The sequence below is a fragment of the Penicillium pulvis genome (genome assembly GCF_028828015.1).
Source record: "Penicillium pulvis strain IBT 33274 chromosome Unknown contig_10_segment0_segment0, whole genome shotgun sequence".
In the NCBI taxonomy this organism is placed as follows: domain Eukaryota; kingdom Fungi; phylum Ascomycota; class Eurotiomycetes; order Eurotiales; family Aspergillaceae; genus Penicillium; species Penicillium pulvis.
Genome location: NW_026643071.1, coordinates 696,464 through 710,416, shown reverse-complemented (window position 1 = coordinate 710,416; position 13,953 = coordinate 696,464). Strand labels below are relative to the sequence as shown.

Genomic DNA, 13,953 nt, shown 5'->3' with positions numbered 1-13,953 from the left:
AAATACTCAATATACTCCATCAATCCTACAATCTCCATTCCAAGGTTATGGACCCCCCTTGTACCTCGACGCCCCACATACCACCCTGAGCCAAGTATCAATCCTACTACTCTAGCGCACAGATATCACTGAAAGCAACTTGTCCGCGACCGACTCCAAATCATTATCCTCCGCGAGGATGGCTGTTCCAATAAGCATATTGCTAAATACTTCAGTCGGTCAAAAGCTCAGGTTCGCAATGCTTGTTAAAACCAGGGCTAGACCACAGAACGGCCGAGGTCGGCGTCATAAGTTATCTGATCAAGGTTTGATTCTGTGAATGAGTGGACAATATCACACAGAATGAGTGGACAATATCAAATTTGAGAATCGGCGTAAATTGTCCAACGAAGTGGTGGAAGAGTTACACTTGGATATATCTTCTGTGCAACAATCCGAATACCTAGCACATAAAGCTTGCAGAATCTTAACAATGGGTTACGCATCCCAATACCACATCCTTTGTACATTGTAAAGACAGACCTGAAGCGAATGAACGACCTGGCGGACTACACATCTCCGATGCTGACCGGTTCTGCCCGTATCCGGGGCGGTGAAGCGCTGGTTTACCCGCGATATCGGGTCTCCCAATTGGGAAGTGTGGAAAAGTCAATTTCGTTGGGATTAACTTTCGCAAAGTTTTTTTGTTTACAATTTAGAAGTTGAGTGAAAAAGCCGATATTGTCGTCGTGACTGGGAGCAAGATGATTCAAGTTCATGGCATTGGTAGCGGGAGCGACCCCGCGCATGATACCGAGAAAGATGCGGCCTTAGCGGTAGTTGGCGATGTAGCACAGGATATTGATCCAATTGTTGCAAAGAGAGTGTTACGCAAAATCGATCTTTATTTCATGCCGGCGATGCTGATAGGTATGTATGCATGCTTCGGGATTTGCATAATCATAACTGACCGAATTCTATCTCTATCTAGGCTATGGTATTGTCTATTGGGATAAGGTATGGATGGCTCACATCTCTACGTGCAATGGTGGCGATTAACATCCTTTGTAGGCCATTCTGGGAAGTGCTTCTCTCTTTGGAATGACCACCGATCTGGCATTGTCTGTGACTGATTATTCGACCACCCCGGCGACAACCAGTACTGAGCGTCTTAGCTGGGCAACGTCGATTTTCTATTTTGGAATGCTGGCAGGATTGTATCCTATGACACTTGTCCTCCAGAAATTCAATCTGCGCTATGTTTTTGGTCCTGTTGTTCTGCTCTGGGCTGTTACCTGTGCGGCGACTGCTGGTGTGACATCCTGGCGAGGATTGTTCGTCCAGCGGTTCTTCCTTGGTACGTCTCTATCGATATCATTATTATTTTGAAAATGGCCGACTTCTAACACTCCATAGGAGTCATTGAGAGCGTGATCCCAACCGGATTCATGACTATTGTCAGTGGTTATTACACCCAGGAAGAGCAGACCATGCGACAAGCTTGGTGGTTCTCCGGTGTTGGTTGGTTCACAATCATTGGTGGAGCACTTAACTATGGCTTTGGTCAAATCACCGCAGGAGCTCTGAAGAGCTGGCAGTATATCTACATTTTTGCCGGTGTACTCACCTTCTTGTTCGGCCTTTGGTGCTGTGTCATGCCTAACTCCCCCGTCACTGCCTGGTTCCTCACCCCTGAAGAGCGGCTGGTTGCTGTAGAGCGCCTCCGCAGGGGACAGACAGGTGTTCGATGCCAGCAGATCAAGTTCAGCCAGGTGAAGGAGTCGATCACCGATCCAAAGATCTACTTGGTCGCTCTGATGATGGCAGCAGCGTGAGTCTCTTTGACTTTCCAACACATTCCACATGCTAATTTTACCAGGTACACAATTAACGGAGCCATTTCTGGATTCGGGCCCTTGATTGTTTCGACCTTTGGCTACGATACCCTAGACTCAATTCTGTTCCAATTCCCCGTCGGCGGGATTTGCATCATTTTCATTCCGCTCTGCGGATACATTCCCACCGTCATCCCTAACACACGCATTCCCATGCTCATCGCATGCTGTCTCCCTGTCATCGCCGGCTGTATCATGATCTGGAAGTCTCAATGGGGATACCACCCGGCTACCCCAGTCGTCGGTTATGCCCTCACTGGCTTCTTCGGCCCAGTCGTCAGCTTGATCATTACAATTGGTGCCAGCAACGTGGCTGGAGCTACTAAGAAAACTATCATGGCCGCTACTACCTTCGTCGCTTACACTGTTGGAAACATCATCGGGCCTCAGCTCGTCAAAACCAAGACTAAGGCCCAGCATTACCCAGAGCTGTGGGAGGGAATGATTATTTGGTCAGTCTATCATTTCTTCCCTTTCATTATACATGTTACACAACTTACTAATACCATTATAGCTACTGCATCACCATCGCCGCGGCTGTTGCGTTATACGTAGTGCTCTGGCGTGAGAACAAAGCGCGTGAGAAATTGGAGCTTGACGAGGTGCTCCGCGACAAAATTGCTTTCGATGATCTAACAGACAAGGAGAACCCGTTCTTCAGATATGTTCTGTAAAAAAGTACACCCAACAGCCCTCAGACGGCAATGTAATGAATGGTCTGCCGATTGTATGGAGACCCATTGGCTCATGGCCAATAAAAAAAGACTGTTTTACTTTTGTCAATACATAATTATTCACTGCACAGGCAGCCCGGCAAATTTAGTGCAATCACGTTCAATTTAGCGTCACGGAATCTTAAGATTCCGCACATATTTTACCCCGCAAAACCCCGGCTTTTATAGTAGCCGAAACGCCCCCAGAAAGGACCGGCAAGCACAAGATCCATCATGGAGGAATCAAAATCCTTTGAGATACTCCCTACTCCAGAAGATGTTGTGTTGCAACGCGATCCCCAGTTTGAGGTGACATGGGAAGATGGAGATCCCGAAAACCCGCGGAATTGGTCCGTTTGGTATAGAAGTTTTATTGTGGCGGCGATGTCTTTTTCGACAACGATAGTGTAAGTTTGACACGATTTCAAGTAATCCGGATTAAAGAGTGGTTATTAACGATGCCCAGGGTAATTTATACGACAATGTACACCTCAGGCATCGCAGGTATTCAACAGACTTTCGACATTTCATCCGATATTGTTGTTCTTCTCGGCTTGACGACAAACCTCTTTGGTCTTGCTATCGGCTCTGTGATACTTTCCTCTTTGTCAGAGATATATGGTCGCCGACTAATATATCTCATCTCTGTCACACTATTTGCCCTGATGATCCTACCCGTGGCTCTGGCGAAGAACATCGAAGCCGTTCTGATCAGCAGGTTTTTTGGTGGCTTCTTTGGTGGTGCTTGGATTGCAAGTGCCCCTGGTAGTGTTACTGATGTCACTGATGACAAGTATCGTGCTTTGGCTATAAGTTGTTGGAGTCTTGGAACGATGAACGGGCCTGTTCTTGGTATGACTCCATCTTATTCCAAATTGTCGCTACTATCTGACGTGAGGCTGCTTCAAAGGTCCTATCATTGGGGGCTTTGTCTATCAGTACCTCGGATGGCGCTGGATAAACTGGCTCGTCTTGATCTGTTCCGGGGTATCTTTTGTTTTGATGTTCTTAGTTAAAGAAACATATGCTCCAGCCCTTCTTCGACAAAGAACAAGACGAATTCAGAAGGAAACGGATGACGAACGATGGTGGTGCCTATACGATCATGAGGAAACGGGGTTTCAAATCGTCAAAACAAACATGATTCGACCTTTGAGGATGGCTGTCCTCGAGCCAATCTGGTGAGCTAACAGCCATCCAAAACAAATTGCAGTTGGAGCTAACATGCTTTCAGTGTCTTCTGGAATCTCTACGTCGGAGTAGTGTACGCAGTCCTGTTTCTATGCTTCGTTGCGTATCCGATCGTTTTCGAAGAGCTTCGAAGCTGGTCTCCAGGGTTAGCCGGGCTAAGCTATTGTGGAATAGGAACAGGCACCGCAATCGCGGTAAGTCTGGAACCATTGATTAGACGGATCATTTCCATGCATCCCAAGAATCCTGTTACTGGTCGACCAGCCCCCGAAGCTGCGGTCTTTGCTGTCTGTGTGGGTAGTGTATTAATCCCCATCGGCGAATTTTGGTTTGCATGGACTGCTCGGCCACCCGTTCACTGGATCTGCCCAATATTGGCAGGGCTTCCTTTTGGACTGGGCAATGGCTTGGTATTCATCTATGCCACCAACTACCTAGCGGGAAGTTATACCGTTTATGCCGCCTCGTCTCTTGCTGGGAATTCGATCGTGCGATACGGTCTCGCGGGAGTCCTTCCTCTAGCAGGAAATAGAATGTACCATGCGATGGGGGCTGAGTGGGCTGGAACCATGCTTGCGCTGATTGAGGTTGTTCTCATTCCAATTCCCTTTATATTCTACAAATATGGCGATCGGATTCGAATGCGGAGCCCTATGATTGTGAAGGGTATTTGAGGGGTAATGAATTTGGTCAATCAGAGATGACCAGAAATGGTCAAAGGCCCTGCTTGCATATGATCATATAGACTGCCTTGACAGAGGTCAATATTATTGCTTAACTAACCTGATTCCACGTTAATCAAACTGCGATTGGATTTTTCAATATCTTGTAGGAATTCAGTCCCACACTGGAGGAAGTTGAGTATCTAGCCCATTGACAAACAGCGATTGCAACCATTCCATCCCCCCATCTATCATCTCACCAGAAAATGACATGTCTACATCCAATTCGTCCTGCCCCGTCTGGACAGTCTCAGACGAATAAGGATGTGGCCGTGTCATTTCAAATTGACTTCGGGTATTGGGAGCACTCGCTTCTGATACGGCATGTATTTCAGATATTGGCTCAGCCTGTTTATGTTGATTGTTCTCGACCAGTTGTGCTCTCTCCGAATCCCGCACGATGCTAGCGTTCGGAATGGGACATTGCTGTCCAATTTCAAATCCAGTGGTGAAAGGTTCATCGAGTCCAGTGAAATCATTTGTTCGCGCAGCTGATGGCTCATTGGCACTTTGGATATTCCGATGGCCCTTCCTTTTATATATGGCATTGTTTTTTAGACCTTGATCCCCACCGTTGGACCTCAACATAGGTGAAGATTCGGAGCCTGTGAAAATAGGCGATGGCGAGTGCGATGCCCCGTTCAGAACAGACTGATCCCTATTATGTCGAAGTTCGCCAACCCTCTCCTGCAACCGCTCGCTAGGATGGCTGAGAGTTGCATCGGCCATCTGATTCAGTTTCCAAACTGTCCGTGCCATTTTTCCAGAAACCCAGGTTTTGCGACAATGGTCCCATAGCGAACGTGTAGCTTGAAGAGTAAGTTGGCCATAGGCTCGCTTGAACGAAGGCTGCTTAATGATAAGCCCAAGGGCAATGATTGTTGCATTGGTGACGTAGTGTAGGAATGGAAATGTGTATTTTGGATGTTGTTCTGGCATGCCGTTGAAGTCGTCAAATATACTCTGGGCGACACGCATGCAAATAACTTCGTTTTCGATAGCTTCCGGAATTGGCTGATTTGGCGTCCAGGACTTTTGAAGCATCGGTTTTCGAATCAGTAGATATAAGGACGACCACCTCTGGATACGTATGTTAGCCTCTATGAACAAAAGTGAGAAATGCCTTTCTTGTCACATACGATTCGCATTATAAATTTCTGTTTGATCTTCCACCAGGGCACGCCATCACTTTGAACTCTCCCAGGGTTCCGAGGGTCGTATGTGAACTCTGGGTGAATGCCTCTTTGTGATTGGGTGATGAGGTGCTCCAAGTACTCATTGAGAAGAGGGCTTGGGGTGGATTCCGATGTTGCGGCACCATAAAGAGCTTCCCAAACTTTGCCCACTACCTTAGAGTAACTTGCCATGGCAATAAGGTAGGGAACGGGAACCATCTCGGGGTCGTTAGTTGATTGCTCTGAGTGGTGTTTTCTTAATGTACTTTGAGACCTCGTGAGCCATTCATCGTCCACGTTGCGCGGAAGGCCCACGTCGACATTAACATCCTGAATAAAAAATGGGCGGCCAGTCTCTATGGCGAGTCTTCTATCCATAATATATTGACACCACCATAAGCGCCGAGACATCTCGCTCTCAAAAGGTGTCATAGACTCGACCACTCGGTTTCTGTGGAGACCAAGATGATGAGAATGCGATATCAAGAGCGCGAGAACCTTTTCTGCAGACCCATGGGAGTCGATACGGAAAAGATAGACAACCTGAATCATGTCAAGAAAATTTCACGCGATGTGAATAATTACTTATGCTTACCATCAGAAGAACCGTTTGAAGCACGAAGATTTGATCGGCGCACTGGGTGAATCCATCGAGAAGATCTCCAAAAATATCTCGGGCTGCATTGTACAAGCTCCAGCCTGCAGAATATCGCCCCTCGTCACCTTCAAAACGGGAGGATTCAACGCACCTACCATTAGCAAGGCATAGTAAGATATGAGCGTACTGGACACGGACAGCACCGTTTCGTTGCCGATCGTTGCTTTCTGGCTGCGCCTCCAATGGGGCTTCCCACATTCTCTCATACAGCTCCCAGAGGTTTTGTAAATGAAGAAATGGCACAAGAACGTGCACTTCATCGCAAAAGGTACGCAGAAGTCCATCCCATTGCTCTCGGTCGGGAGCCAATCCATGAGCATTCAGAACCTGATTGAGAAAGGTCGTTCGTGTCTCTGTATAGCGCTTGGCTGAGCTTTCGGGGGAAGGTGTCAGACAAGACCGAAATTCGCGATTGGGTGATGCAGATTGAAGCCGGGCATACTGGACACCCATCTGCTCAAGGCGACTCTCAACAACTGTCAAATTATGTGTAATGGATGTTTCTCCAGAAAATGTCGGGACTTGCGTAGAGCGAGGGCAGGGTTCAGAACGGGATGTCCGCTCTTCTCTAGAGTCTTTCACGTTGCGTTGGGCTTCCGGTCGGTCGAGATCACTTTGACCTTCTGACGTCTTGTGAGGATAAAATTCCGGATCTGTCATCGAACTCATCCGGGGCTCAAATTCTTTTAGTAGTGAAGAAGATTCATCACCCGAGCCACTTGTGCGATCTGTATTCCTCCATTTCCCGCGCATGTCGGTTCCAATTCGCTCGCACTTCTTTCCCTTGGCTATGCAAGATTGGCATGGCGCATCACCATCGCACTAATGAGTACAATGTTAGCAAGGTATTTGTATGAATTGTCTACCTTTCGATTCATACTTTGATTTTCCGCCTTTTGCACTGGGTACTTCAAGATGTTAGGCCAATGCGGTTGTCTTGGTTCTGGGGCAAAACAGACCAGGCTTTCGAGGCATATTTTGCTCTTTTTGGCCTTTTCGGCGGCTGCGAAACATCATTCTCCTGACTCTCCTCGGGATCGACATGACTTTGTCTATTTTGTGACCCTGAATCCCTCATTTTAACAATTGGTGAAGATACCGAGCTGGCCCGGGAAAGCGGAATTCAGGTGGAAGGTGGGTCTTTCGGAATCATCGGAATCTTGGGTCTGGGTCGCCGCCTTTGCCGAATATGTAGATTCCTCGGTATAGATTGACTCATGTCGATGGGCTTTCAAAGTCAATTAGTAGATGATGTGAGTTCGAGTAAGAGAACAACAAAGCAAGATGGTTCAACCGTATCCCAGCGAAGACCTCGGCTTCTGGCCTGAAATATCGGGCAACCAAGATGCGTGCAGATCCCGAGACTAAGTAATACTCCGTTATAGGTTGTGGACACGACATGAACGTACTATACAGCCCCAGTAACTAGAACTGGATTTCAATCTATGGATTTTTAAATTGCTGAAAAGGAACACAGTTCTTGATTTGAAGGCCAATTCAAACAGCTTCTGCAGATACAAGTGAATCTTCGAAACATCCACAGTACTGGCTCTAAGGCCCGATGAAAGATTTTCCCTTCTCAAGAGTAGCCTGAGCCCTTTTTTCCTTCAACGCCATCCAAAGAAGCCACCCATGGAGCACTGCAAAGAAAGCATTATCCACTAATGCCCAACCAAATATTTCGTAAACTCCCACTAACCCCATCAACGGTAAAGACAGAAGCTTCTCAAACGGGATGATAACCAGCCCTAACCAGGATATAGGTAGTATAATGTGGATCAAAAGTTGGCTAACAGTTCCTGCGACGCTCCAAAGTGAGGTGGAATCCGGCCTATATTGGTTGACTGAGTCATCGACCACATACACTGTAACACAAAACACCGCAGGGTTAATACGCAGCAATAAGCTGGAAAATCCTAACAGAGTTGTCGAACGACCTTTCCCACCGGTGGCGAGAGGGTGGAGAGAGACAAATTCGCAAAACAAAAGGAGGCTTATGATCGTCAACTTTTTAATGAGCGGCAGGAACGAATAGCAGATGTCTGTAATAAACCTGGTTGTAGCAATTACTATCAGCGTGTTTCTCTGATCACGTTGGACTTTAAATGATTAAATTGGTGGCGTACAGAATAGAAGAAGCTAACAACCATGCTGCAGTTGCATAGAACAGATGCATCCATTCTGACGACTGGGCTGTTAGGCTATGCTTTCCTGTCATCGAGGAAAAATAGTAACAGAGTTTTAGCTGCTGCATTGCGCTGATGATACTGAAAAGTAGTAAAAGGACAGATATTCTCGCATCGCTTTTCAATCGGTATAGCTGGCGAATCTGTGGAATGAATGACAGGGCATTTAAACCTAACAACAGACTAAACAATCCAATGAATTGTTAGGGAGGTTTTCAAGAAATTGGGACAGAATTATTTCACCTGCATAACCAAACCGACATACTGGCACTGCTTGGAAGTAGATTAACGGAGGAACAGAATTGGGCAAGATAGGAAGAGAAAACAAAATTGCCTAGCCTCTAGATTCTCACGCTAACCTCTTTTTGACCTCGACTGTAGCCTTGTCTCGGGGGCCCACTAAAGGGTCTAAAGGGTCCAAAGCCTCCGGAACCAATCCGGGTCCGTACGTCGCTTATAATTCAGGCAGCGACATCTCGAGAATTTAAAAGGATGCGTTGTAGATTCTCGCAGCTCCAGAAACATATTAAAAGGAGGTTCGTATTCCTCTCAGGCTACCCCTTACTTTCCCCAACCTTGGAAGAGCCTCCAGGGTAGCTCAGCTGGCTGATTCTGTCTCTACCCGTTAGTTATCGGATAACATTACATGAATTCTCCAGCAGTTCTTATAATGACTACAGTGAAGCTTATCATCAAGAAATAGCGAATAAGGCCTAAGCCGCATGACTGTGAGGCGGTAGACCTAGCGATTTAATTAAATTTCAGAGGCTAAATTATTTAAGGAGAGCCGGAGTCGACGATGCGGGCAACGCCGCGGACAGTGCCGGAGCCGGTGCCAAGAGCCTCGATGGCCTGAACGTGCTCATAGCCCTCGGTAACCTCGCCGAAGACGACGTGCTTGCCGTCGAGCCAGCTGGTGACAACAGTAGTGATGAAGAACTGGGAGCCGTTGCTATTGGATAATGGATTAGCTCCGCATTTCAACCCGATGGACGAGGACAATGGCACGTGACTCACGTGTTGGGACCAGCGTTGGCCATGGAAAGCAGACCGGGCTTGGTGTGCTTGATCTTGAAGTTCTCATCCTTGAACTTTTCGCCGTAGATAGAGCGGCCGCCGGTACCCTAAGGTGGGGAATGTCCTAATTAGCTCTTGTCTCAAGAAGAAAGACATGGAAGCCAGAGAAGAGAAAAGAATAGACCGAGCCACTTACGTTGTGGTTGGTGAAGTCACCACCCTGGAGCATGAACTGGGGGATGACACGGTGGAACTTGGAGCCCTTGTAGCCCTGGCCCGCGGGCTTGTTGCAGAGCTGAGCGAAGTTGTCGGCGGTCTCAGGGACAACATCGTTGTAAAGCTTGAAGCTGATGCGACCCTGCTTGGCTGGAATGAGAGAGAATGAGTTAGCACGGTTGCATTTACTACTTTGGAATATTGAATAGACGAAAGGCAGCAATTGAGGTATGATTGCTGGCCATGGGAGATGTTTTACAATGCTATTGACACTAAAGCGACAGGAGGAGGGTGGGTAGTGGATCCAAAGGTGCTGGGAGAAAGGGCACTCACTGTTGTCCTCGGAGGGACCGTACTCGACGATAAAATGGGCGGAAGACATGATGGACGACTTTGTTGTTGCTAGTATTGAAAGGAATGAGAGAAGAGAAGGAAATCGGGTGGGGTATAAGGGCAAGGCGGAAGAAGGCGGGGAGTTTGCAGCTTTGGAGGGGCACTCGCAATTGCCCCACTCGGTGCCACGTCCCGAGGTCTGAGCGCGTCCTCACGGAGTCAACTACACGAAACCCTTGAGCCTGGAGATCAATTATTCAATGTAAGCCCTCATGCTACTTGGATGGCAATGAAGTGTTGGCTTGTATAGCTCCGCGCGATCAATTAATGCTATATCTACAACAATATCAGTTTCGTGGCGGCATACAGACTGTATATCTCGAAATCCAAGACAATGTCATTTAGGTTGAGGGGGTACAGTCAGCAACTTCCGATTATAGCATATCCCCCGTCTATGAGGGATCAAGTAGTGAGTACTCAGTGCTAATAAAGCTACTCGACCCAACTCCATAAGAGCTAGAGCTTCCCTATCTTCTTCAATATTTCTCCACTCCATTATCCAGCTAGCAATTGTTGCACTTAAAGTAGCCACGAGCGGTAGAATGAATGCCCGGGTAATGCCAAATTCCACGGTATTCTTCACCTCCACCTGCTCTTGAAGGGTGTTGTTTTGTGACCTGCACGAATGCACGAATCCCAGTGGTCAGAATGGAAGTGGTTTTACGGCTAAAGGCAGGGAAATACTAGCTTGGGCTTCGAGCGCCATTGGCAAGTTGGCAAACTGGCAGAGATGGCAAAGACGGCAATGACGGCAATGACGGTAAGGACGGTAAGGACGGGGTGACCTTCCTGCTTGATATCATCATCTTTCATCTATTAGCTCATACTTCCCTTTGTCGATTTGTATTAAGCCTTATTTTGTTCATGAGGGTGATGGTAACGCTCAAGAAAGAAAATTGTAGCGTTTCTTCTTCTTCTTTTGATTGACGTATCAAATCATTACGCGGGGCCTTTTGAATTCAAGAATTTAACGATGATCAGGTCCATCCATGCCGCTCAAAGGTTGGATTCGCGGGGAAATCCAACTGTTCAAGTCGATATTACTACGGACAGAGGTAAGGGAATATCTATCTACACCACAAAAGTATCGGTCTGACATTAGTCAGGTACTTTTCGATCTATCGTCCCTTCCGGTGCGTCTACAGGTGCGAATGAAGCTATAGAGCTGCGAGATCGGGACAAGTCTGCATATGGTGGCCATGGTGTTCAGAAGGCTGTCTTAAATGTCGGACTCGTTATCAATCCTGCGCTAGTAAAGAGTGGGTTCAATGTTGATACGGATCAGAGAAAGATTGATCATCTTCTTAAGAAGTTGGACGGTACGAAGAATAAGGCAAAGCTCGGAGCGAACGCTATTCTGGGCGTCAGTATGGCTTGTGCCAGAGCTGGGGCAGCCCATTCAGTAGGTGGAGAACCAGATAAAGTACGGTCGAAACGTGTGACTGAGGCTTGTAGGACATTCCCTTATACGAGTTCCTTCAACGTGAGTCTGGCGCGCAAAAGCCTTTTGTGATGCCAGTTCCGTTCTTCAATGTCCTAAATGGAGGTGTGCATTCGGGCAACAAAATGGCTTTTCAAGAGACTATGATAGCCCCTGTTGGAGCGTCGTCTTTTATGGAAGCAATTCAAATGGGTAGTGAGGTTTATCAACAGCTGAAGAAAATCATCGTTGACAAGTTTGGACCATCTGGTTTGTGCACCATTTCCAAAGTCACCTAGGTAAACATCTCTATCCTGATCATTACTGATAAACTCCTCCAAGCTGCCGGTATTGGGGACGAAGGAGGTTTTGCGCCACCAATCTCGCAGCCTTATGAAGCATTAGGCCTCCTAGTTCAAGCAGTTTCACTTGCTGGATATACTGGCAAAATCAAATTTGCGATTGATCCAGCATCAAGTGAGTTTTTCCGAGATGGAAACTACGACCTTGGGTTCAAAGACAAAAGGCCGAACGCGCAAAGCGCAAAACAGATGATGGACCTGTATCATTCACTCTTGCAGGATTATCCCGTCGTCCTCTTGGAGGATCCGTTCGCCGAAACTGATTGGGATAGTTGGACAAAGTTCAATGAAGGATGCCCAGTCGAACTGGTTGGGGATGATTTACTGGTCACGAATACGCAATACGTGCAGGAGGCTTACGAGAAGAGAGCGTGCAATTCTATGCTGCTGAAAATCAACCAAATAGGGACTATTTCCGAAGCGATAGACGCGTGAGTCTTTTCCTTCGCAATAAACTTTGCCAAAAACTTCGAAAAACTTCGGTGCTAACTTTTCGTAGGGCAAACCTGGCCTTCAGTTTTGATTGGGGCGTTTTCGTGTCTCATCGATCTGGTGAGACGACCGATGACTTCATTGCGGATTTGGCAGTGGGCTTGAGAACAGGTCATCTCAAATCCGGGGCACCTTGCCGGGGCGAGAGAGTCGCCAAGTATAACCGGCTCATGGATATTGAGGCAGAGCTTTTGGCAAAGGGTGAAAAATGCATTTATGCTGGTTCACAATTCAGGGTGGCATCTAAGTGCTAAAGCCACGTTTTGTCTGATATTAACGAGGGCCTTCTTCATGTCGCGATAGAACAATGACACCCTTGTCTTAAAGCGTGAAATGCCTATACAGGAAGTATAGGCCTAAGAGGTTGGAGATTCTTTAGCGATGCTTGGCTCAGATCTATGTTGCACTAGAAGCCTTGTGGGCCAGTCGGACCCCAAAAATGGCCACCATAAGCAGTTCCAAGGTCGAATTCGCTACTGTAAGCGCCTACTCATCAATGCATGTTAAATATACAAGAATTGGGCTGTCAGCCTTTGAATGAGGAGGTTAATCTCGGCTTAGCGCAGATCATTCCCAGCCTTAGCCCGGCAGTGTTATTGTTTTCAATGTCACTAGATGAAGCAAGGCTCCAACCTATCTTCCTTGCTGAGAATTTCCAATAGCTTTCATGAAAGCATGATGAAAACCTATTGGGTAGGTGGGAGGGCGCGGAGGAGGAAACGATTTTACCAGACATAGTGGTAATTGTGACTTAAACCCCCACACACTCTGCCAACATTCCGGATCATCACAGGGGACTTAGTCTTTACTAAAGCAAAACTCTCAAGTATATCCACTACATAATTTATTAAAGGTAATGAGCGATATACGGCAGCATGTACAGGTGTTGCACATTGCCTGCAGAACTGACTTTTGACGACAAATCCAAGATATTATAGACCCGAAGGCCAGGTACAGGACTCGAAGAGGGTTGAAGAAAGAATTATCGAGTGAAGGGCCGATATCAACATGATACGCTTAGATATCTCCCTTCATCAGACGGATGTTGCGCTGTTCCCCCGTCTTATTGCCTTTCCACGGGCACCGGTTCTGCAACCTCACACAAAGCTTCACATCCGTTCCCATGGTCGGCACTTGAATGGGGCGTTTGTGACAGGCGTTGTTCTAAAGAACGACGATGTGCCAATTCCCCTTCTGAGAGTCTATCCACGGGCTCGGGAGCTGCAATTTCGCTAAGAGCAGCATAAGAGCCACCATCGGGATCGTCAAGCCCTTCATGAGGGTATGATTTTCTCACGTGCAATGAATCGGCTTTGTCGTCATTCTCGGTGATTTGATGAGAATCTGCATTATTGGCCTTTTGCTTTGGATGTGCAATGCCCGCCAAAAAAGCCCAAAGCTTTTCGAAAGGGGCTTTCATTTTGTAAGTGTGAGCGTAAGCTGGGAAACAAATTTGCCGACTAGTGTAAGGCTGTGTTTGGCAAAGGGAAGAAGACAAAGCGACCATAAATCTATCCTACGCATTTAATCCTTC

The 13,953-nt window shown here is 47.1% G+C and overlaps 6 protein-coding genes across 6 annotated transcripts; 3 read left to right on the top strand and 3 right to left on the bottom strand.

Annotated features, from left to right (window-relative positions):
• Window positions 1–743: 743 nt before the first annotated feature.
• Window positions 744–2,548, top strand: N7503_000281 (putative MFS transporter; the record flags this gene model as incomplete). The annotated part of the gene is made up of 6 exons (XM_057059842.1): window positions 744–909; window positions 971–996; window positions 1,051–1,336; window positions 1,396–1,810; window positions 1,859–2,326; window positions 2,389–2,548. 6 exons carry the CDS (start codon window positions 744–746, stop codon window positions 2,546–2,548), a joined length of 1,521 nt encoding a protein of 506 aa, XP_056926765.1.
• A 35-nt stretch (window positions 2,549–2,583) lies between these two features.
• On the top strand, window positions 2,584–4,452 carry N7503_000280 (MFS transporter; the record flags this gene model as incomplete). Its single annotated transcript, XM_057059841.1, has 5 exons — window positions 2,584–2,601; window positions 2,780–2,994; window positions 3,054–3,439; window positions 3,498–3,768; window positions 3,822–4,452. The coding sequence occupies 5 exons, from the start codon at window positions 2,584–2,586 to the stop codon at window positions 4,450–4,452; spliced, it is 1,521 nt and encodes a 506-aa protein (XP_056926764.1).
• Window positions 4,453–4,614: 162 nt separating this feature from the next.
• On the bottom strand, window positions 4,615–7,411 carry N7503_000279 (Zn(II)2Cys6 transcription factor; the record flags this gene model as incomplete). The annotated part of the gene is made up of 5 exons (XM_057059840.1): window positions 4,615–5,580; window positions 5,640–6,218; window positions 6,271–7,155; window positions 7,214–7,241; window positions 7,293–7,411. 5 exons carry the CDS (start codon window positions 7,409–7,411, stop codon window positions 4,615–4,617), a joined length of 2,577 nt encoding a protein of 858 aa, XP_056926763.1.
• Window positions 7,412–9,296: 1,885 nt separating this feature from the next.
• On the bottom strand, window positions 9,297–10,134 carry N7503_000278 (peptidyl-prolyl cis-trans isomerase f ppif; the record flags this gene model as incomplete). The annotated part of the gene is made up of 4 exons (XM_057059839.1): window positions 9,297–9,471; window positions 9,537–9,643; window positions 9,733–9,902; window positions 10,086–10,134. 4 exons carry the CDS (start codon window positions 10,132–10,134, stop codon window positions 9,297–9,299), a joined length of 501 nt encoding a protein of 166 aa, XP_056926762.1.
• Window positions 10,135–11,118: 984 nt separating this feature from the next.
• N7503_000277 (enolase) lies at window positions 11,119–12,673 on the top strand (the record flags this gene model as incomplete). The annotated part of the gene is made up of 5 exons (XM_057059838.1): window positions 11,119–11,200; window positions 11,252–11,547; window positions 11,601–11,835; window positions 11,908–12,358; window positions 12,427–12,673. 5 exons carry the CDS (start codon window positions 11,119–11,121, stop codon window positions 12,671–12,673), a joined length of 1,311 nt encoding a protein of 436 aa, XP_056926761.1.
• An 809-nt stretch (window positions 12,674–13,482) lies between these two features.
• N7503_000276 (uncharacterized protein) lies at window positions 13,483–13,839 on the bottom strand (the record flags this gene model as incomplete). The annotated part of the gene is made up of 1 exon (XM_057059837.1): window positions 13,483–13,839. The coding sequence occupies one exon, from the start codon at window positions 13,837–13,839 to the stop codon at window positions 13,483–13,485; it is 357 nt and encodes a 118-aa protein (XP_056926760.1).
• Window positions 13,840–13,953: the final 114 nt, after the last annotated feature.